At 34.9% G+C, this 24,514-nt stretch overlaps 1 protein-coding gene across 1 annotated transcript in view; it reads left to right on the top strand.

The window, feature by feature from the left end:
* The first annotated feature begins 6,524 nt into the window (after positions 1 to 6,524).
* Positions 6,525 to 24,514, top strand: part of ADGRV1 (adhesion G protein-coupled receptor V1) — a 284,803-nt gene continuing 266,813 nt past the window's right edge. Inside the window, exons 1-10 of the mRNA XM_075019382.1 lie at positions 6,525 to 6,741; positions 8,727 to 8,876; positions 9,962 to 10,057; positions 11,156 to 11,260; positions 12,661 to 12,774; positions 15,983 to 16,548; positions 17,817 to 18,087; positions 18,896 to 19,225; positions 22,517 to 22,693; positions 23,752 to 23,975. Coding sequence (XP_074875483.1) covers positions 6,559 to 6,741; positions 8,727 to 8,876; positions 9,962 to 10,057; positions 11,156 to 11,260; positions 12,661 to 12,774; positions 15,983 to 16,548; positions 17,817 to 18,087; positions 18,896 to 19,225; positions 22,517 to 22,693; positions 23,752 to 23,975 — 2,216 coding nt within the window. The 5' untranslated portion in view covers positions 6,525 to 6,558. The remainder of the gene's footprint in view (positions 6,742 to 8,726; positions 8,877 to 9,961; positions 10,058 to 11,155; positions 11,261 to 12,660; positions 12,775 to 15,982; positions 16,549 to 17,816; positions 18,088 to 18,895; positions 19,226 to 22,516; positions 22,694 to 23,751; positions 23,976 to 24,514) is intronic.

Raw genomic sequence — 24,514 nt, forward strand, 5'->3', positions numbered from 1 at the left:
AAGAACTATATAGGTGGAAAAGGATTTCCAATGTGGAGCTGAAAACTAGATTTACCTTTTGCTTAAATCTATACTGTATGCTAAGTGGAACTATTCCAAAACAGTATCTTGGTTTTTTACAGTATATAATTAGAACTATAGATTCTCATGAATTGCATGAGATAAGTTAGAAGTTCTGCAGGTGAAATCAGTGTTGTTTTGTTAGTATAAATTAGGGCAAATTCAGATTCCTACTGCTGTATTTCATAACAATGTTAATTAGCAGATTTCAGCCAAAGTTTGTTTACATTAGACTCTAATCTCTGTTCTAAATATAAAGTAGCCTTAATAACTCCAGGGCATTTCACTGGAGGTACTCTGGGTAAAAATAATCTGGATCTTACAGCTAGTCAGTTATTGTCTAGTTCTCTGTTTGACCAGCAAATTATAAGGTAACAGCAAATGTTTGTGGAAGAGGCTTGTGTTCTCTCTGCTTGCTGCTAGCAAACAGATATAGTGGATTCAGCACTGCCTGAGAGTTTTGCCCTTTATTCCCTGCTTAGAATGAGAACAGGCAGACCAGGCAGTTACCTCAGAAAGCCTTTAGCATTACCTGGCTTAAGAGAGAAAACTTGGTGGTTCTCCAGTGATGATTACATGCTTTAGAACTTAAAATTTAAGGATATAGTTTAGATTCACTCAAATTCTTCTGAGGAAGGAAAAAAAAGCTGCCACAAAACTTCCAAGGGGTACTCCGGGCTTGCTACAATTTTTACCTCTCAGTGACCTCTAATAACCGGATGAAGTGATTTGGATTTCTCATCAGGCCTCTGTCTTGGCCTTGGGTTGCAGATTTACCACTTTCAGTATTGGTTCCTGGCTATGATGATAGATTTACCTTTCTGACTAGTAAATATAGATGCAATGGCAGGCAGCTTAAGCATCTTTTCATACTTGAGATATCTATGTTGAAGGGTCTGTGCCTTTTTCAGGGGAACGTAACTGCATGAGCAAGAATTTTCATACAGAGATGTTGTTCAGGTTACATTAAATTGGCCATTCCCAGTGATACATAAGGTCATAGATAATAATTTTTTTAAAAAAATATTGTAACTGTTAGAAGGCAAATGGTCAGGAGAATCAGCATCATTAATCTCAAATGCAGATAAATCTCCTTAGCACCTGAGGTTGTGCTGTGGTATTGTTCTGTCACAGCAGCAGTAGTGAGTAGGTAAGTAAGCAGCTGAGCCCAAAAACTTCAGGACAGTGAAAGCTGATCAAGGGATTTTCAGCCCCCAGTAGTTTGTATTTGTGCTTTGGCTAGCACTTTGCAATGTTACTAATAAGAAGGGGGATGATGGGCAGGTACCTGGAATGTCTGTAGTGAAGAGGACAACAGGAAGCCCTAGAGAAGAATTGTAAGCAAAAGCAGCCGGTGACACTGAAAAATGTGCATGGAAAGTAGTGAGACAGGCTCTTGCCCCAAATGCTGCAACTATTATTGCAGTCCAGGGGTGCAGACAAAGCAGTACATGTTGTGACTTACTATAATTCTCATGCTTTATCCACCTTAAGCAGGTTGAAGGCAAAAAAGGGATATAGGGAGATATTATTTTGAAATAGTACCTTTAGAACACTTTCTTTTCCCATCTATATTAGAGTGAGAGAATTACTTATCCCACATCTAAACAAAAAACCTCAAACCAAAAAAGAAACAGCAACCCACAGAGCAGACTTGGGTAACACCCGCTATCCAAATGCTAGGTTTTGCAGACACAGCTGTTGTGTCTGCCTTTGCATACGTGTGAACTGTGGGAACTTTGAGGCAAAGGAAACCCCAATCTGAAATAAAATACTTCTCTCATAATTTGGGGTCATGACAATAGAAAGAAGTTTAGTAAAGTGAAGGTTTTATAATTACTGCTGCTTTCCTAGGTTGTTCTCCAATACTGTTGTAAATTTCAGTGGTTCTGAGAATGCCTAAAATAAAAATGCTGAAAATATGCAGGTTTTTAATATGTTTCTACAACAGGTGCAGCAAGGCCAATGACCTTGTGAAACTTCTTGCTCTGTGCTGTTCCTGTGTACTACAGAGAATCTCCTCTTTACATATGAAAGAGCACATGTATCTCTCTCCCATTGTATTCAGCCAAAGATGCTGCTGGGTGCTGACATCTCAGCTGTGAATAGACTTCTCTCTGGCAACCATTGATAGCTGTAATGCTGTACTCAATGCAAAGTACTAGGCATGCCAGTTTTTGAATGTTCTACTTGGCTGGGTATTTGTAATCACGGGGAGTAGTCAAGGACAGGCAGTGAAAAGTGCACCAGGCTTTGCACTTGCTCTGCTGCACTGTGTCCGTGGACTTCAGAAATCTGTGGTGAGTGGTGTGAAGATGAGTGGTGGTAATCAAGTTGTAGCTGCTGGGTGGAAGAGGTGCTGCTTAGCATACCTGCTTGTTTCTTCTCCCGAGCAGCAATGGCAAGTCTGAGGTATATGGTACCTAATCCCTCGTTCCATCTGCTTCTTTGTTAGTGAACTCCCCTTTCTTTTGCCGTTCTCCATTCCATATCTGGCATTTTACGCTCAGTTCATTTCAGATTTGGAATCTTTTGCAGCCTTTTCATTTCCCTTCTTGATCTCTCCATGTGCCCTAGTCCGCAGGTGCTGTCACCCTTCAATGAAAACAGCCAGGAGATCTTTTCATTCTTAAGGGTTTTGATTTATTAAGCACAGAAGCCAGTGTAAAAATCTGCAGAAAAGACTTCTCATTCTTTCTATAAGTCTGCTGAAAAGACCACTCATTCTTTATAAACCTTAAAATCTTCATCTGAAATTTGTTCCAGACACTGAGCAGAAAAAGTAAGCTAATCCTGGTGATTCATCAGTAACGAGAAACACCAGTCTCATAAGCCTACCTCTCCTTGGCTCCAACTGGGCAATAGGTTGAAATGGTATTCCTCACATAATTTGTGACATTACTGTGGAAATTACAGTGTGGAATCAGTGTATGCTCTGCTGGGTTCTACAGTAGGATTCTGTGTTTTGGGGGGAAACACACATGTGCTTCAGACAGTGCCATAAGGCACAGACTAAAAGAAAATGTTAGGGATCATGACTCAGACTTCTGAGGTAGATTTCTTTACTTTTTTTTAATTACGTGGTTGAAGAATGTGATTTTTAGAATTTAAGATTCTTTAATATCATTAAAATGTCTAGATAACTTTTTGAGAGGTACTTTCTTTTGTTTTGATGCCAGAAACTTTTATTGTAAAGCCCTTACAATCTAGGCCTCAGTACGTAGTGTTGCTTTAACTAACACTGATACAACAAATCATTATTTGAAATGGCTTTACTCAGAACACAGTAACAGAATAGTTGGTCCACTGGCTTGTACATACTCTAAAGATGTATAATAGTCCATTGCTTGTTGTTGTTGTTTCAAGAACATTTAAATTATTTTGACTCATTAATCTATTTTAAAGTCTGACTGAATATCCTGGATTGAGAGAACTGAACTCAATAATATTAAGCTGAAGCAGAGGCAAGTATTTAATGAATCAAACCCATAGTTTACCAAAGTTTAGCAGTAAACAAGGACTAGAGTTTCAGCTTCATTAAAAAAAAAAATAAAAAATAAAATAAACTCACCTGTGATACACTGGGGTGAGGGAGGTGGGGAAGAGTAATCTTTTACTCCCTGATCTTGCAAAGGCTTCTGCTGAACTTTATGCAATTCAGTTAATATGGAACAAACTTTGTTCCCATATAGATTTATGTAGGACTTTTGTGTACAGAGTGAGTTCATATTTAGTAAAGTAAAATACTGTTGTCTATAATATCTTTTCAGCTATTTGAATAAATTTGTTCTGCATTCTCCAAGTCTTGATTTATGTTATTTTTACTATATTACATCAATTCTTAAAACTAATCATGATTTTCAGAGTTGAGTTTATATAAACAGAGTAAAAACTACTTTTGGCAGGCCGTGCAAAGTAAATCTTAGTACAAATAATGTAACAAGGAAGAATACACACCAGCTAAATAATTGATGGTATGATTGTGAAACCTCTCTTGTTCCACAGGAGTAATCCTATAGTTTTAGAATGCTCTCTAGTAGAAGTAATAGAATTCAAGTAATTCTAAACTTTGTAATCTTGCCCTCAAGGATCATGTTTTCAGTATTATTTACTAGAAGCATGTACCGTGGGAAGATATTTGCGAAGGCTATGACAAGGTAACAGCTGAAGCTAAAAGGTCAACAAATTCCTCAGTTTAGTATGGATGATGCCTGCATCTGCAGACAGTGTAATTGTCTCAGAGTTTAAAAGGTTAGACGACCGTTCTCTGTCCAGCTTGAAGGTTTGTATTTTTCAGAGCAGTTCCACATAAAAACAACAAAAACATCTTGCAAGTTAATACAGTCAACTTTGGAAATGCTGACAATTTTAAATCCCAGGGATTTTATGTATATATATTTATCTTTGCCTCCTACTGTAAACTTTTTCTGCACTAGAATTACTAAGTAGATAGAAATGTAGGAATCAAGCCTTGTTCCTGAAAGTCTGTTACGCACTGAATTCTCAGTAAGAGCCATGGATATCTTGAAGGACTCTGTTCATGGTTAATAAAAGCTTATAGCAATGTGAAGTTCTGCAGGAAAATTATTTTACTGTGTGACATTTTTGCTGGAAATAATAAAACACTGTTCAAGTAGGTTGTAAAATGGATAGTTATTTTCATAGGGAAAATGGTTAGTCCTGATTTTTTGCACTTACTTTCATTGCTGGCCTGTTCCCTCTGTGATGTTCAGTACAGGTAGGAGAATTTTTTATTATAAGTAATTAAAATGGGCTAATTCTGTCATCTCACCAGCCTTTGGTTGTAGGAGTTTTGAAATTCTGGAAGACACTGATAGTTTTCTTGATTGCACTTCCAACTTACAGTTAGTTAATATGTCATGTCTGTAGATAATTTTTGCTCTTTAACTTGCCTGAAAGCAGCTTATTTCACATCCTCACAACATAAAATTAACCCTCGCCCAGATAGAATTTATTGTAAGGTGAATCAAAGTCTTGAAGTCTTTCTGAATCTGTGTTAATTTTAGTGGTCTGAAGGCTATCTTATTCTCCGTTCAGTGCAAGATTAAAGCTACCTGACTGCATACATAAAACACTCAGATCTGCACTGGACCTCAAGTGTACTCTGATTACAAATTTGGCACACACTTTACAAAAATATGTTTCAATTTACACATGACATTTTCTGTTTCACGTATCATTTATGACTAAATATTCGTTTACTGTCACTCATAAATAATGAAAACAAGGGCTTTGCAAACATGGCTGAACTTAAATATTATTGATATGCAGATACTAATGTAATATGTTCTGCACAGTTTATCCAACCATCACTGACTAGATTTGTCTGGTAAGCATAGCACTTGGAAGTATAATTTTAAGCAAAGTGACATTTCATTTACATGTGTAATTACACAAATATTGTTTGTACCTTTTGTACAGAAATTTTAAAAAAGTAACATTATAAAATAGTGACTGCAGATTAAAAGAAACTTGCTGAAAGAACTAATTCCATTAAAATACATGCCATAATGCTTTTTGGTGTATAGAGCACAACTTTGTTCTCTTGGTTTGTTCAAAAACTGCTCAGATCCTTATAATAGAAATATGCTCCATCCAGCATCCAAGTTTTCAGTTCTGGTCAGCACTGTACAATATGAGCCTCTCCATAACACAGCAGCTGCTTCCAATTGTTGTGCACAGCCTCTTAAAAATGCTTTTTTCACAGTATTGGCACCTGATGACTTCACTGGAACTTAAACTTACGTAACTGGACTCTGATGTAAGAGAGATAAACCACCTTAGCTTTAAGTTGTCTTATCCTAACAGAAAAGAAAACGAGACATTGTGCAGAAATAAATAAAAATAGAGGTCTGTCTGAACAAAGGTTACAGTGGCATTAAAATGTGCCACAGTGATTCTCCATGACAAGAAAACATGAAAGAATCGTGGGATAAGTGAAGCAGTGAAAAGAATCTCTTGTAAATATACAAATGTTTAAGAACATTTCATGGTCCATAAGATGTCAGAAGATGGTCTATGAGATGACTACAAACATCCAACCCTTCACCCTTCCTGCCAATTCACGATTATTTCTAAAGAGAATCAAGAGAGCTAATAAAGTGGAAATAGAACTGTCAACATTTGAGCTAATTATTTGTTTGAAAATGAAAACATTTGTGGCAATGTCATTGTTTTATTTTTTTTTTTAAGAAGTTACTTATTCCTCCACTGGAAAAAAAGTTGGTAAATACTGTCTAGAAAATCACTAGATTAAAATTATGAAAATAGAATTAGATGTAGCTGATAATTACATTGTCTGACTTAATTATAGCTGAGACCTATGCATGTTTTCATCTCATTTCTGAAGCTCACAAGATAATCACAGTATTTGAAGGGTTAAGAATGGTTGGCTGGATTGGTAAGGTCAACTAGGAATGTTTTATGTATTTTAGATTGACAATTTATTTTTAATTATTCTTTTCTTTTTCTATAGGGATGCCCTCTGCTTCTTTATTAGTTTATTTGCTTTTAGCATTACTCATTCATTTCACATCTGGAGAAACAGAAGTGAAGTTCAGTGGACAAACAGAATTTGTAGTTAATGAAACAAGTACAACTGTTATACGTCTTGTAATTGAAAGGACGGGGAAGCCTGCTAACATCACAGCAATTGTGTCGGTAAGAAACTATGCCAGTTATATTTTTAGTAAATATTAGTATCTTTCTGAAGTTTTGAATGTTGCTTGTTTTTATCAAGCCAGTGAAAAGGATGGTGGTATTTGACTGGGACAATGCCTCACTTTGAAGAAGCAACACGCAATTTCTCTGAGTAAATTCCTTCTGGCTGCATCAATAGTTTCAAAATAATGATATAAGCATCTTCTTAAGGAGGCAGCTTTTACTGCTCAGGTAGAAGTCCAAACTCATATGCTTGTTTGATTTTAATTGTGGTTGTGAGCTCATACTGAAAATGTGGATATATAACAATTTTTCCTTTCCAGACTACTGTAGAACCTGCAGTTTAATAGCTACTCCACTGTTTAAGTCAGATTTCCATATGAATTTTGAAAATTACATTGTTCAATTCATTTGGAGATCAGAGCTAGTATTTTTACATTATTTGCTTTATTTCTTAGCTGTTATTAACCATGATCTCAATGGTATTCCCTTTAAAAGTTTAAACCGTTTAGAGTGTGCTGCACCATTTGTGTATGGAGTAAGATGCTATGTGGTATGAGTACCACGTGAGAACACAGCAGTGTACCAGAGCAGATGTACTGCTTATGAATTTCTACAGTCTGTAGACAAAAGAAATTATCTATGTTACTGCACATTATTTTATTCTGTAACTAAATATGAAAAATATATGTCTTAGAAATTACAAGGAATAGAAATTGATCTGCAGGGATTTCACACTTTATTAAAATCTGAGGAGAAAACCTTGAGAAAATTTGATTGTACTTTGAAACTAGTGCACTTTACTGACATAACAAGCAGAGTAACTTAGTTTCCATATTAAGGACCTGAAACTCCAAAATTTATTTCTGTGCTGGGTTTGGCTGGGTTTTGCTTTGGTTGCATACACGGCTTTTGCTTTACTTACTACATACACTTGTCTTTATCTCAACCTACGAGTTTTCTCACTTTTACCCTTCTAATTTGCTCCCCCATCCCACTAGGGGGGAGTGAGCAGCTGCATGGGCTGAGTTGCCAACTGGGGTTAAACCACGACAGTCCCTAACATGAATATTTTAAGCAGCTCTCTTAGGAAGATGTTTATAGCCTGTTTTTGTAAGAGCTTTTTGGTTAAGTCTAGTGTTGGCTCGGATACATAAAAAGCACTTACCAATATGTCCAATGATAGGTGAGAGCCACAAAAATACCTTCCATACTTTGTTTCCTCTTCATTGAACTTCTAATTTCACTGTTCTCAAATGAAGAATAGGCTTTTTCACAATGGTTCATTCAAACTTTTAGTGAAAGGATGGTAGTTTCAGGTGTGGCAGCTATGCTGGTTCAGTCGCTTCTCTCCATTTAGTCTGTTTCCAACTATAAATTTAACCTAGACTCTTTGCTGTCTTGACATTACTGCCTTTGTAATTTCTCCTCTAACCACCTTACTTACCGTAGAATCAGTGGGATTTTCTTTTGTTGACTGAAATGAAAGCAGGGCTACTCATTGTAGAAGACTTCGTCTTGCCAACTTTGGCAATCAAAATGTTAATGTAGCTTAAACACCTAGGCTCCTTCTAGTCCCTAGAGTGAGACAGGAAGGCAGAGGGCAGTTACATTTTATGATAGTTTAATTCAGGTAGGGTAAAATGAAGTATACAGATCTGTGCTAGGAATAGCTTTTCCATTAAAAAAATGGTCATATGGTGCATTATGCAAAAGATACCCAATTGCAAGGAAGGAAGTTGTAAATGGTTCTGAATAAAGGGTTATGTTTGTTTTTTTATTTTTTTCCTGGTTACTCAGCATGGATATGAGGAACTATTATCTGTACCTTCTGTCCAGAAATTAACTATATGACAGCAGGGGAAATTGCAGGAAGAATTATGTGCAAAGAAGAGTGTATGAAGTCTGTTAAATGAGTCCAGAATAATATTATAGAAGATAGTGGGAGAAGAAGGAGATGTCATTCAGTTGTGTATTTATTGCAGATCGATGGAGAAGACACAGGAGACTTTTTTGACACATATGCAGCTGCATTTATACCTGATACAGAAACAAACCGAACAGTGTATATATCTGTCTGTGATGATGATCTTCCAGAGGCTGATGAGACATTCACATTTTACTTGACACTACCAGTAAGTCTCAATTTTTCAGTTTATCTGTCCCCCCCAAAGCAGTGGGTAATCTGACATAAATGAATGGTATTCCATAGATTTCAATGTAGTCATACTGCTTGTGGTAGTCTGAATCCTAATAGGTAGGAACTAACATCTGGACGGTGCTTACTGCTCTTCAGAAAGTTTTGCCATTCCTATGGGTGTCTCTGCTGTGCACTATAGACATAGGCTGAAACTTTGGCGGGCACTGCATTCAGCTGCGGACATTTGAAGGTGTGTTAGAGCCCAGAAGAGTTAGATTGTGAAGAGACTCTCAGCCTTCCCTGTTTTCCTGCATAGACCATACTTGGAAGAGAGGGTAGAAGTAGCAAAAGAAAGAGAATGGCTTCCAGTCCTCCAGAAGCAGAGGGTAAACGAGACTTACCTAAAAACAAACAATTTTTTGAATACTTATCAATAAATCTCTGCATATTGTTCAGTCTCACAGGAGTCATGCTACAAGAGAGGGCTTCACATTTAATTTTTTAGGTAACAGTTCATGATTAAGTTTGATGTCAGTTCAGTAAAGATAAATTTTATATTTTATTGCCAATTATTACACATCTCGGGGGATGTTTTCAGTGAATATAAAAATGCATATTTTCCCTTCCTTCTTCCTTTGTTTTGTAGATGTACCTCATTTTTACAACACTGTAAAGTTTCATTTCCTTTAAGTGATATCTCAATGTAATAGCTTCAAAGTTTCAGATTTATAGAAATGTTAGTAAAAAAAAAAACAACTTCAGAGTTCCTGGCAGTGCTACGTGCTTCATACCTAGTTCCCTATTGCTATGGTGTCATTAATAGATTGCCAAACTGTGATTAATCATCTACAAATTTTGTTTCAAGCACTTTGTAGTTGACTGTATAGAGTGTATTTCCTCAATAATTAAGAATTACTTTGGTGCATTCTATTACTTTAAATAATTTTCATTGTAATATATAATAAAAAGACATACAACTCGTTACAGGCTAATATTTACTCTGAAAAGACAGTAAAATCAAAATGTGTGGGTTTTGCTCATCACTGTACTTAATATCTTATTTTGTTTTGTTAATTTTAGAAACCATCTGCAAAGATAAAGCTTGGCTCACCCAAAGCTGTCACTGTAACAATCTTATCAAATGACAATGCCTTTGGAATAATTTCTTTTAACATGGTATGGCTTTTTATATGGTATATGTGAAAATTTTAGAAAACATAAAGGTGTAATTTTCAAAGATGCTGGTTAGTTATTCAACTGAATTCCTTGAAAACTGATTCTGAGTTACATCTTTGAAAACATCTCTAGAGGTAATCATACATATGTATGTAATTCATACATATTAAGCAGCTTTAATACTTCTATAGACTTCTAGGTGTTGAGATGTAGCCTGAGACCCTCACACCTGGATGAAAATCTATGTTGCTCATCTTAAATATAAAACTTTTTAAAAGTTGTTCAGTCCCCCTGCCCCTCATCTGTAAGTCAAGATCTAAATATAGGAGGGAAGAAGTAAGGAGTAATACCATAGGAAAGCTAAAGATGTGATTTGGAAATCTTGAGAATATATACATTTTGCTATCTTTGGTGAGCAATTTTATACTTAGCTCTCAAGCAGAGGGAACAGTATAATGATAAATGCGTTGTATAACACCTTCTGCAATAAGACACTGGTGTGACTCTAGTGGTGTGGAGTATATTTGCAATAATACAGAGTTTGTGTTAGTATAAAGAGAAACTGTGCCTTACTGGCAGCATTATGGCAATATAATATTTGTCGAGGACTTCCCTGAAAAAGCATAAGAACATGAGAAATTTGTAGCACCATGATACTAAGCCATGCTGCTCCCTGAATTGGTGTAATTCTTTGAAATCTTTCAGCTACAGCACTGTGATACACAGAGTCCATTTATAGCTAGTTATCTAATAAATGAGTTTTTAATGGAGAAAACCTATTTTTAACGGGGTTAGGAGCTCCTATAAATACTAGTGCTAATATGCCAGTGCTTTGTGTATATTGACTATGTTAATTCACACTCCACCCCCCGACCCCCCCTACTTGCATAACTTATGATAATTGTTTTATCTGAAATCTTTCAAGCTTTCTATTAGCTGAACTAATTGGTTGCTAGGAAATGTATGCCATCAGGGGACTGGTTTGCAGATTGGATTAACTTGTCTGTGGGAGTTTGGTATTTCTATGGTAACAGTTTCTTCCTTCTGCTGTGATATTTGATCTGTGCCTGATTGCTTGTCCCTTTTCTTCCTCATTAGTCTGCCTTAATCACAGTGAATGAGCCCAGGGGCAGAAATGAATTTGTGCCCCTCACTCTAATTAGGGAAAGGGGAACCTACGGGACGGTCATCGTAACTTTTGAGGTGAGTTTAAGTTTATCAAAAAGGCTTCATACCTTAGTCTGTTTGATAAAACCTTGAGGCTGTAATCATAATTTATCAGTTTATAAAAGTGAAAGAAGGGCAAAATGCCTATCTCTACTTCTGTTAAATCTGCTTCATAAAATGCAAAGATATTACCTGTGAAATGGAAAATATTGTAATTATCTGACTGTTTAATTTGAGGAAAAATTAAGAGATATTAGGGAAAACTGAGTATTCTATGCCATTTAATAAGATATTTGGGGCAGCATTAGTTGGTATTACTAGAAAACAATGCGTATTAAGTGTGTAAGAAATGTCTTATTTAATATTTCTTCAAAATTTATCTGTATTTTACACATAAATGTCTGAGTGAGTCTCTAATGCTTGTGCCAACTTCAAACATGTAAGTATGAGAGCTCAGTATTTGATGTAATTCTGTATCTGTAAGACTGCAGTTTAAATTCCCAGAAACTTAAACCTTTCAAAATAATTACTCATGTTTAATATTTAGGCTGTTACTTACTTACTTGGTTTGAATGTGATGCAGTTATTGCCTTTATTGGTATGTTTTGTTGTTGTTTTCTTTCTTACCTAGCTCTGATTCTATTACATAGTTTAAAATTACATGTAAATTCTTTCATATGGATATTTCTTTATCAGTTGTCTGGTCTATACATCATCAAGGGTTTAATATAGGCCTGTCAAAATCTCAAAAGATTTGTACTGGATTTTATTGCATGCTAAATACAGCAAGTATAGTTAACATACAGAATGAGATTCTCTGTGTAATTTATTGCAGATCTATTTGTTTTAATGTCCAATAAATGTTACTCTCTGTACAATTAATCAGATCCCTCTCACAGTGTAGTTTATATACATATGTTGAAAAAAATTTACAAGATTTTCTAAAAAAACCCCAACATATTGCCTCTAAGGGTCCTCCTAGTCTTTTAGGCTTCAGTATTAACTGTAATTTCCTTAATATCACAAGTCAAGATAGAAAGGACACAAAACCAGTAACCGCTATTATTTTATCTTGGAACTTATTGTGAAATATTAGTGATTTAAATTAAATTAGAATTAATATACTTTCTGTTTCATAAAAGACTCAGTTATGCATCAGTAGATACCAAAGAGTCCTTGTAGGCCTATATGGAAGTAGTTTTCTTCCTCTTTCTCTGGCAATACATAATTTCTTCAGAGTGGTTACTCTGACTTACTCCGTCTGCCAAAAAGGAGCACATTTTCGCAACTGAATGTGTGTGCCTGTGGGCAGGAGATGACTGAATAGATGGTCGTTTGTTATGCATGTCACATGCTGTATATTTATTATTGTAGTTGTACTAGATTTCTATTCCTGTTTTTATGTATTTCTTATCATAAAAATCAATTCTTTGCAGATAGAAGATGGACCAAACCCAGCTGAAGAAGACTTAAGTCCAGCTAAGGGAAATATTACATTTACCCCTGGGAGATCAGTGCTGATTTATAATTTAACAGTACTTGATGATCAGGTAAGAACAAGCTGACTTCATTTTTGGTTTGGATAAGTAGAAGCTTACCTGTTGTTCTGGAGAGACTTAGAGTAATAAGTTACAAAAATGCTTGGTTTAAACAAGGTTAAAAGTGCTTAATAAAGTGATGTTAAATTTTGGCTCTATGGGCTCTCATTTTTACCCCTTCTAATGCTACCTCTGTAATTTTCATCAGTGAATATTTTTAGTTTGTGAACATATCCTGGCTGTTCTGACTAGACCTGTTAGGTGTTACTGCAGTAAATGTAAAAATAATCAGGAAAACATTCTAGTTTTTCTTCCAAATAGAATACTGAAGTCCTTGTTGTATGGCCAAGAACGGTGTTCTTGAACTAGATATAGGTTTATCTATTAGACTAACCTTTCTGTGTTTAACTTTTCTGTATTTCTTTTAAAATGTGCTCTGCTTTTCCCTGATTGTCTGCCTTGCTATGTTTGCATAATGAACTCAGGCTATCCTTTTTGTCTTTATTAATTGTTCAGGCAAAAGGAACCTAACCACAACATTGCTTACATGATGCATTTTTGATTACATTCTTAGCGATGCCTGTGCAGCTCCTCTGCTTTCACTTAACAGTGCATAAGAATCCAGTTTATTCTTTGTTAACTTGATTGGCTCTCACTCATGTGAAGAGCAGACATGTTATGTTTGCCACTAAAGAAAGAATATAACGCATGGAATATTCATAGGGAAAAGATAGATTGAAAAAATTTATATGTTTTTATATATATAAGTTTCAAGGTAGAAACATATTTTAAAATGTACTAAAAATAGATAGTATTCCTAAAAGAAGTAGGCAATCTTGTGAAGAGCATGAACAGTGGGTGAGAATTAAAAATTTTTGATTTTTAGATTGGTCTTTGAAAAAAATATGTCTATATGTTGTGAGCCTTTCTTTCTTTTTCAGAGTAAACAAAACATAGTCTTCAACTTTTCAGTTTGTGTTTTTCATTTTTCTTATGCTTTTCTTTTCTTTTTTTTTTTAAATATATATTTATGATGGAGATGAGAAGGAAAATAGAGGCACCAAAATAAGTAAATATGAGACAGAACAACTTAATAAGGAAATTCACAAGAAAAAATTAGTAGCAAAAAAGTGCCTGTCTCAGAAGTAAGCAACTTTAAAGCAATTTTTTGCATATTTCTGTTAGTTGTAAAAGCTGTTTTCCACATCTATACTGATATTTTTAATGTTAACAGACTGTGCCAGAAACATCTGGTGTGTAGAAACATCTCTTTCAGATTAGATGTAATATTTCTGTGACACACACAGAGAAAGAAATCCTTAGGCTTTTTGGGAGGATGTGATTTTTTTTTTTCCTCTGAGAAATGCTATCAAAGTTCTGTTTCTCAAAGTTTGATCTGTACAGGTGTGGCTGGTCCACTCAGTGAGTCTTTCACAGGCATACATGAAAGGTTTATTTTACATAAAAAACCTTTATTGATGATGATGATGATGGAATTCACAAGAATCCAATATTACTCTGAGAATGTTGAGCTTTTAGGATCTGAAGTTAGGAAAAACAATGAAACAAGTATTTTTCTGAATTGGGTAGCCCCCTTTTCCTACAGAATTTAGGGGACTGCAGATCTGATCTCCATGGCACTACATTTATAGTAATTTTATTGTATACATTTCCTTTCTTAGTGAGGAATAATGGAAACTTTGTTAAGAGAAAATGAAAGAGGCAGGGCAGCACTGGAAATCGTTTATACTGTTGTCTTTGAAGTTTGACTGGGTTTTTTTTGGTCAGTTATGATGCCATTAAGAACTCCAGAATATCCCATTTATATGAGATACTAAGATGTAACCTACAATGACAATTGTGGATACATTTTGACTCTCTTAAATGTGTATTTTTGTGATGCAAGATGGTATATTAATTAGTGAACTAAATTTAACATAAGGTAGCATCTATTCTAATAAGGTAAAATAACTGTGTTGTATCTCAGTATAGGAGAAAGTTGACTAAGAGTTTCCAGATCTCACGTTGACAAACAAAACCTACATCGGTCAACAACATTATGCAAGCTTAAGTGCCACAAGCCAAACAAGGGACAGAATTGGCATGAGCTATAAAGGCAGTTGCGTGCCCACTCTCTTAGCCCTAGAAAAGGATCTGAGGGTGGCCAATTAACAAATGAGTGTGAAAGAGAAGAAATATTGGACAGCAGGGTTTTCAGAACTTTTTTAGCTTGGCAAACAAAAGTGCATGAAAAGGATTTGTCAACTTTATAACAGAGTATTGCCATTAGCAAAAAATAAGTAATTTTGGAATTCCTCTGAGGAGCAAATAATACTAGTTTCCAGAAGTCCGCAGCAAGGATGAGATGCAAAGATCATAAATAATTTTTAAAGATTTACTTTTTACCTATATATATTAACAAAATAATAATATTTTTCAGTTAAATGGGTTTAGCAAATCAAGATTAGGTGAATAAAATCTAGTAATATAAAGGAAAAATCTCATCCTTAAGTTCTGTAATTTGTGGTTTATAACCATTCTTACTTGTCTGCTGCATCAGATATTGGAGAAGAAATAGCTAAAACTAAAATGTAGTTTTAAACAGTCATTTTGTAGAAATGCCAAAGCCTAATGAATTGCTAAGCACCAGAAAACACTTTCTGAGATCTGTGAGGGAAATTTTCTCTGGGGAAGTGGGTGTGTCTGAACGTAGGAAGTGTTCCTTTTCCAGTTGTACAGGAATGGATGGGCCAAGGTAGGTTGTGTCCATAAATTTTTCCTCTTTTCTCTCAGGCATACATAGGGCCAAATCAGTATCAACATCAGAAAATCAAGATGTGAATCTAAATATCTGGGAGGAGCACTTGCTTCCAACTAGAGGTGTCTTCCAAAAATAGAGTTTGGATCTCCTCGTAGTCTCAAGTTGGAAAGATCCAGCTTTTTCTGATTCTTGCCTAGTTTTTGTTTTGCTTTTGTTTTTCTTTTCACCCTTTTTCATATTGCCAGAGCACAGAAGTATGTTTTAGAAAATGGAAACATTCAATTTTGAGAAGGGATTTTCAGCCAAAGTTAGAAGACTTCTCTCCTGTTTGTTTTAATATGAAATGAACTGTCAAGTTTGTATTATTACCCTTTTCTGCAAAATATATAAAACATTTCTCAGTGTTCTGCATGTATTTAAAGTGTGACTTACACCCAGTTGCTAATATTATTTTTCCAGATACCTGAAAATGATGAATTGTTTGTTGTTCGTCTGAGGAGCGTGGAGGGAGGGGCTGAAATCAACAACACAAAAAATTCTGTTCAGATTAATATTAAGAAAAATGACAGCCCTGTGCGTTTTATTCAGAGTGCTTATATGGTGCCTGAGGAAGTTGATGTGGTAACAATTCAAGTGGTTCGTGGTAAGGATGTCAGTGGAAAATTAATTGGACCTGATGAACATGAAGTCTCTGTCAGTTACGCCATCATAACTGGGGATTCAACAGCACATGCACAGCTTAATGTAGACTTTCTAGATCTACAGCCAAATACAACTATTCTTTTCCCACCTCTAGTTCATGAAACATATATGAAATTTAAGATCCTTGATGATGCCATACCAGAAATTGCTGAGACCTTTCAGATTATGCTTCTTAAGGACACTTTGCAGGGAGATGCTGTTTTGGTTAATCCATCTGTTGTTCATGTCACCATCCAACCAAATGATAAACCCTATGGAGTACTATCAATCAACAGTATCCTGTTTGCTCAGACTGTTATCATTGATGAAGACCAAATTTCAAGGTACCACAGATCTTCAAGTCTAGTGTCTAGTCAGTTTAAGAGATTTGTTTGGCTTTGTTAAGTATCCTTAGGATTTCATTGAAAGTAATTATAAAATCACTACTGAAAATATAATCTAGAAATCACTTTGTGTGTTGTCATTATCAACTGTATCTACAAAGATTTCAAGGAAGTGGGAATGTCTAATTATACAGGAAGTATTTTAATATTTATGAACAGTATGTAAAAGCTGTAAATATTTAATCACATTATCAGAATACTGAAAAACCCTTATTCTAAAGGCAGGATCAATGAAGTTGTCACGCTGCCACACACCAGTTCATACAAGTGGGAAATAGATTTCTGCCTTCCTTCCTTGGTAAATCTTTGTATTTACTATATGTGAAATCAGTCTCTGGTAAAAAAAAAAAAAAAGGTATTGAGTGTCTCCCATTAAATACTTACCTTGTATTTAAAAATAAATTAAATATTTGTAATTTTACAGAGAGATTAAAATCAAAGCTCTGTACAGATTTTACAGGCAGGACTGATACATAATATTGACGGTCTCAATAAAAATGTCCACTGCTAGCTACTGATGGTAGTTCATCCCTAGAGAAACAGGTAATGCATCAAGCTATCATACTATGAACAATTTTGAAATAATATTTTATAGTATGTAAAGCCCAGCACTTTGGTGTTCATCTTTCTTTCTTATACACAGTAAAGAAATAAATTTTGCTTTCTAAAGTTTTGTAAGTCATGATTCCCAGACATTTTGTTGTAGTCATGTGCTTGTCAGATGCAGGAAATGTGATATTTCCAGTATCATAAATATTGATAACAATATTTCAGTACAGAGGCAAATAGTTCGTTCAGAAACATTATTTAAATGTTCATGCCCGACAACTGTATTTTCATGTATTTTGTAAAATTATGTAGAAAGTTAATAGAGAAAAAGTTTTCTGAAATTTGACACATAGTTCTTGAGTCAAAGGTAAAACATGCCAAGTCTCCACTTCTCAGTATCTTTCTCACTGTAAACAAAATAATTTCTAATAAGTATCTTTAGAGACATTACAGAGAGCTCATTAATAAGTGCTCTAAGAAAAATCTTACGTGTGTGTTATGATTTCATAAACTTGAAGCCTGGACTCAAATGTCAGTTGCAGCAGTTAACTTTTATTCCACTTAAGTCAGTGTAAATCTTTCAGGGAATTGATAACTAGGCAAGCCAATATTAATTATAATTTTATATTGTGGATTTTTATTTTCATTCAAAACTGTAGGTTTGAAGGGATCACGATTGTAAGAAATGGTGGAACACATGGAAATGTTTCTGTTACCTGGGTTATAATCCGAAATAGCAGTGATCCCTCACCTGTGACTGCAGACCTCACTCCAGAGACCGGGGAAATATGTTTTGATCAAGGACAGATGCTGCTAACACTTCCTCTGAACATTATTAATGATGACATACCAGAAGAGGCAGAGCCCTATCTTCTGAAACTCTTAGCTCATACAATACAGGGAGGTGCAGAAGTCAGTGAACCATCTGAGGTAAGTTTGCTTTTAGAATTCTTTTGGAGAAGGTAATAATAGGTAATAATTAGGAACTTTACCAGTTTTGGTAACTTTGATTGATTGGCTAAACTGTCTGAAGGGTTTGGGCTTGAATATAAATCAAACAAGTTAATCCTTAATATGATTTTAGGGTATATGGCCATATCCAAAGTATTTGGATTAGTATAGTATACAAAACCAGACCATTTTGATGTGGTAGCATTCAGCTTAGAGTATTCCCAACATATGTAGCATTGCATAAATGCTGTCTTGAGTGACTGCTTGCTAAGAGAAGGCAGGAGAGTTATTTTCTCTTGCTCATTTGCTGTCTTAATGATTATTGGAATGTTTTCTACAGCTTCAGGAGGAGGGGTTGGTGGTTAAGACTGGAACCTTTGAACTGTTAAATAAAGGGTCACTAGCATTTCTGACAGTTTTGTGACTCAAGTTGCTCCTTTGTCTTTCTCAAAAATGGTTGGAATGAACTTGGTGAAAAAAAGGAAATTTTTCACAATCTGAAACATTTTAAAATTATCCACTTTGGCTGCTGAACCAAAAAAACAGTTATTAATAGCTCACTCTGGCACATGGATTATGTATAGTGGGAAAGTTGCCACTGTCAGTGTTGTGCTGCTTGTGTACAAAGAATACTTTGGGGCTGTCAGTCTGATTTCTTTCTTGAGTGCCAATTCACTAAGGAGAAAAATGTATGGTGACAGTCAGGACATGCTTTTGTGAAAGCATGAAAACTATGGTATACAGGAACTATAGCAGAGAGTAAGTGATGCTGTCTTCTGTTTTGCAGCTTCTGTTTTACATTCAGGACAGTGATGATGTTTATGGCCTAGTAAAATTTTATCCTTTGGAGAATCAGAAGATTGAAAGTAATCCAACGGGACGCTTTTTATCCTTGAGTTTTGCAAGGGAGAGAGGAACAGTTGGAGATGTGCAGTTGGTTTATACTGCACTCTATATTCCAGCTGGAGCTCTGGATCCTGAGAGAGCAAAAGACGGCATTCTAAATATGTCTAGAAGAAGCATTCTCATGTTTCCAGAAGGAAAAACACAAGATGCTTTAAATATACCAATAAGAAATGACGCATTTCTTCAAAATGGTGCTCATTTCCTTGTACAGGTATCTCAGTTGTGTTTTGGAGTGTTTTTTTAGCCTGTGTAATATAAAGGATATAATTTAGTAGTGGTTTCTTCCCTTTTAATTTAATTAAAATGATTCTACCTGTTTAAAAAAAAAGTGATTAGCTCTGTAGCAATGAAAACTTTCATATTTAGAGACAGCTTCCATAAATGTGCCATAAAGAACTTTTTTTCCTAATCATTATTTACTTATTACACCATTTTTAAAAAATAGACTGTTGTAACAGGAGTCAGGTATTAATCATGGTATTTAACAAAATGAGATCAATGTTGCAGAAGTTAGTTACCTGTTGTAACTGTTTCTCTGTCTACCCCTTGGCTTTCAATTTAACCAAATTAAGGTTCTTAAAATTAAATTACAGAGTCATGACAAATTTTAGAAATTACAAGCAAGTAAATATATATTAAAAATAGTAAAACATATATTATATTTCATTTACATATAAATTTGGCTGGAGAACTTGAAAAATATTTTTTCCAGTTTCCCCTGCATATGCCCTTTTGGGTTTTTTCCTCTTTTTTTTTCTATCTGGATTTGTAAGAAGGGAATGTCTGTTGTTGCTAATTAAAATTGGCTGGGAAAATTCATTAAAACTGTTTTTGACAGAAAACTGGGTTTTCAGCAAAAATATTTAAAGAATGAATTTCCGCTTTCCAATGCAGGCTTTCATTTTTCACTGGAGAAAACCAATTTTGCTTACATTTTAGCAAGTTATTGTTCAGATATACTGCTTTGGAAGATCCAAGGCATGGTAATCATTATATGTTATACTCATTTTCTTATTTGCAGTTAAGACTACCCTGTAATCTCTACTTCCTGTGATTAACCATTGCCACTCTGGTCATCTAGGAAGATGAGCCCAGGTAGTGATCTTGATACACAGACAGAAGGATGACTCGGCGCATCCAAAGTACAAATCACAGAGGCATTTCTTAGTTCCTTTTAATCTTTTCATTTTAAGTCAGACATCTTTAGAGTTTTCAAATGAAGATGTTGATGTTAAAGCCATAGATTTAAAATTTGCCAGGTTTTTTCTTTAATTTATGGTCTACCAAAGATGTTTTAATTACTTCTGGGACCTTGAAAAGATTTCTTCTCTCTACCTCCTTCTCCCCACATTCACTGAAAAAAAAAAGAGAAAAAAATTTTATTGACAGAATTATATTATTGTTTTACTAGTATGCAATTTTTTTTGCATTCACAGTTAGATAGGGAATTGCGTTCTGGAACACTAGAATAGGTTGGTATGTTTTACGTGAGCATGAGATCTGAAAGATCTACAGAAGAATTGAAAAATTTAACTCAAAGACCCTTTTAAATGATACATTATAAGTAACATTGCAGTGTGGACTATGGACAAGACACACATGTGATAAGTATTTCAGAATGCAGGCACTTTGCCCAGCTTTTCAAACTGCACATTCCAGGGAGGCAGGGGGTGTATGTTCTGTACTTTCTCCATGAACCATAAAAATCTTTTTGTTTGAATAAACAAAATCAGAGGGGCTTTCCAGCACAAATAATTCATTTAGAGAAGGAAGAAAAGTACCCCTATTTATCACTATGACAATCCTTCTATGTTGTGAATAAATGATAATCTCAGCGAACATGTTTAGAATGAGAAGATTACAGAGTTTGTACTAGGCACAATAAAGGATCAACTCAGGAATTGGGGGAGGAGTAGTGGAGGAGGAAATGAAGCTTAAACACAACTCGAGAATGGATAGAGGAACTGGAAAAGTGAGATTAACATTCTTCAGTGACATCTTCAATTGAATAACCTGCTGTAGTCTGAGGTGCAGTTTTTGGCATGGAAAGGAAGATTAACTAATTTAATAAACTACTTGTCATTATTATTCAATTCATAATGCATTTTTTTCTCCTCATGAGCTGATTTGCTTTAAAAGGAAACACTGAACCAAAAAAAAAAAAATCTTGGTTCTTCATTAATTATTACTTTAATCTCAAAGTTACTATCCAGGATCAGAAACACTTAGCAAAGTAAATTGTTTCAGCTGTGTAGTATTTCAGGAAGTTTACTAAGTGAACAACCGCACAGTGGTCCACCTGCATACTGCTAATTGCAGGATCAGGGCCTACTCTAAAAGAAAGCTTAGAAAACAAGTGAAACAAACAGTCCCATCATCTGTTCCTCAGACTCTCAATAACTAGCTGGTATGGATGAGAATCAATTACTGAATACAGTATTTGTAAAACAGTTCCATCTATCATTGAATAGAATGTGCATGAATATTTTTGTGTGTTATTTTATATAGATTGGTTTAAAGAATTGAAGGGCTTTAAAACTCATCAGCTGAAATGGTGATTCATGATCACTATATGGATTTAAATAAGGCCACTTTCCTCTCCTCCAATAAAATCTTACTATATGATAACTTCTGATAACTCCAAGCAAAATCATCCTTGTGGGAGTTAAAAGGTGGTTGTCATTGGTGGTTTATGCGCCAGTGAAATGTTTGCGGAATTATATGCAAATCAGTTATAGAAACATTTATTATAATGATGCATGTAGACAGAATCACATGGTATAAATTATATTTGAAAGAAATATTTAATCATGCAAATCCTGCTTTCCTTACTATGTCAGTACTGCTGCTGGGTTTAGTGAGTGATATGTCCCATTCAGAGAAAGGGTAAACATTTTTCTATTTCTTCTTGGTAGAAATAAATGATCAGAAATATGGTAACACAAGAGGAGACTAGAGTTTTGAAACACTGTACTGATTTTCAATTCTGAATGCAATTCTAATTTATTAGTTATTATAAATAGAGAAGTTCTTGAAGTTGTATGAGAGAGGAAAGAAGATGGATCATTCTTTGGCTTCAACAGAGGCTGTAAATTATTATGGTTCCAGTGACTTCAGCAGACTTTTATCAATGCATGGCACAAAAAATGAAGTTAGGACAATAGCTTAGGCCACTTGTCAAATCAATACTGTTATTCATAGGTCTAGTAATGAATTGCCTGATCTAGAAGGTTCATTCTCCCTCTACATACATTTAGTTGTGTACATGAACATGATTTGTCTGAGAGGTATACCATCCTGCTGACAAAGCTCTATGATATCTGCTTCATTTCTTTGACACATCTACTTACACATTTTTGTAACAGCAATGTTGCCAGTAGGAGAAATTTGTTCTGAAGATGTTTTGCTCCCTGCATATGAAACTTATTCTGAAATGTCAGAATTGTTCTGACTCGATACTAAGGCTTCTTATTTCTCAATTTTTTCTTACTTTTTCCTACAGCTGGAAAAAGTTGAGCTGGTGAATAGAATTCCTCTAGTCCCACCTCTGAGTCCTAGATTAGGTGAGATTCGAAATATTTCTCTGAGGATTACTCCAGATATTGCAAATGGAGAAATAGGCTTTACTAGCAATCTTCCAATTATTCTTTCTGAGCCAGAAGATTCCCCTGCTACAGTGGTAAGTAAATCTTTTTATATTGTCCCTTAGTATGGAAAATTTATTTGGAGAAAGCAAAGTTTGCTATATTCAGTGTAATATTTGAAAGTTAATGTGAGGAAAATCCTTCCTCTACATTCTGCCTGACCGCAAATACTCGCCTGCTAAAAAAAAAAAAAAAAAGGCGGGGGGGGGCAAAAAAGTGCTTGTAAAAGTGAGGTCTGAAGTAATGTATTAGTTATTATCAGAAAAGTGAGGTTGATCTTTGCTTTCTCTGTAAGCATCTAAAACCTGTTCAGTGTTGATGCTTACACAGAATGAAAGATGCTGCAGACAGTTTTAATCTCTGTCACCAACTGCAAAAGTAGTAATGTAAAGCAGGACTGATAGCACTCCTAAATTTCATGGAAATGTCTGTGTATCTTAGAGTTGACTCACATATGAACATATAAATTTGAACATATAATTTGGGTGTGTTTTCCAACAATTATGCTTTTTAGGTTTCTGAGAACCCAAAGAAGCATTTTCAAAAGCATTGCCATCCGAGTGCTTTAGTCCCAGCTAGAGAAACATCTTTTAAAATGTTTTTTTCATACATTTTCCCTTTTTTCACTAGCTGTCTTCACTGAAATCTTCCCACAAATCCTGAATCAGATACCTTGTTTCTCATTCTTAGATTAAAACTGCTAATTTCCTTAAGCAGAATGCAGGTTGGCACTGTACTATAACTACCTGAGTAAAATTATGGTAGTTACATTTAAAACCTAGATTGTGTCTTGATGAGGTGGGCACTGATTAAATCAGTCATACAAGTCTTTTTGTGTTTATAATTGCTTAGTGATTTGTGATATTAATAATCTGTCATCTCCACTAAGTATATAACTCATAAATGGTTAAAAGGGTAAGATTCAGCATATTTTTTTATTGATGTACCATCTTTGATTTTGTATCTTTTACATAGGTGTGAGTAAAAAACCAAGCTGAACATTTTGAGGCTTATATTCAGATAGTAATTTGCAAGGGGGTAATTGTTTTTGCATTTAATTTTACAAGTCACAGCAGACTCATGTGTTTCATAGGTTTCCATTGCATTGCATCGAGATGGGACTGATGGTCAAGCAACTGTGTTTTGGAGTTTGAAACCCTCTGGCCTCAATATAAAGGCAGTTACACATGATGACATAAGTCCTTTTAATGGCTCTGTTGTTTTCTTGTCTGGACAAAGTGATACTACAATCAACATTACTATTAAAGCTGATGATATACCCGAAATGAATGAAACTGTGTTACTAACTTTGGACAGGTATTGTACCCTAATGTCTATTCATATTTATCAGTTGTAATACTCAATTCATATATAACAAATTAGCACAGTATTAATTAGGACGTATTGCTTGCATTGTGTTGGTAAGTGCCTGAAGGAATATTAGGCCCTTGATTCAGACTGTGTACGGATTCTTCTTTGACTGGATACCAATGTAAGAAACTGTGTTGTGTTTATTATCTAATGACTTAATTTTGTTTATATTTTGATGAAAATATTGTATGCTATTTAGAAAGTTCTTTCAGCTTTGATATTTAGTTAAAGCTCTTGGTTATAACACGTATCTTTTCAGAAAAGTAATGTTTAGTGAGATAATGGGGAAAACTATAATGAAGAGTATAAAGCAAAACATAACTGTTTCTGTCAGAAAAAGGTCTATAGCTAGGGTATTGTTGCAGAACTAGATCAGTTTTTTATTTGTTTGATTTGCATGTTCAGTATTGCTTGCTCTCGATAATTAGATGCTTCCATCACAACCCCTGGCTTCCAAAATAGCCCAGTGTGACCATTACCACACA

Source organism: Buteo buteo, chromosome Z (genome assembly GCF_964188355.1).
Source record: "Buteo buteo chromosome Z, bButBut1.hap1.1, whole genome shotgun sequence".
Classification (NCBI taxonomy): domain Eukaryota; kingdom Metazoa; phylum Chordata; class Aves; order Accipitriformes; family Accipitridae; genus Buteo; species Buteo buteo.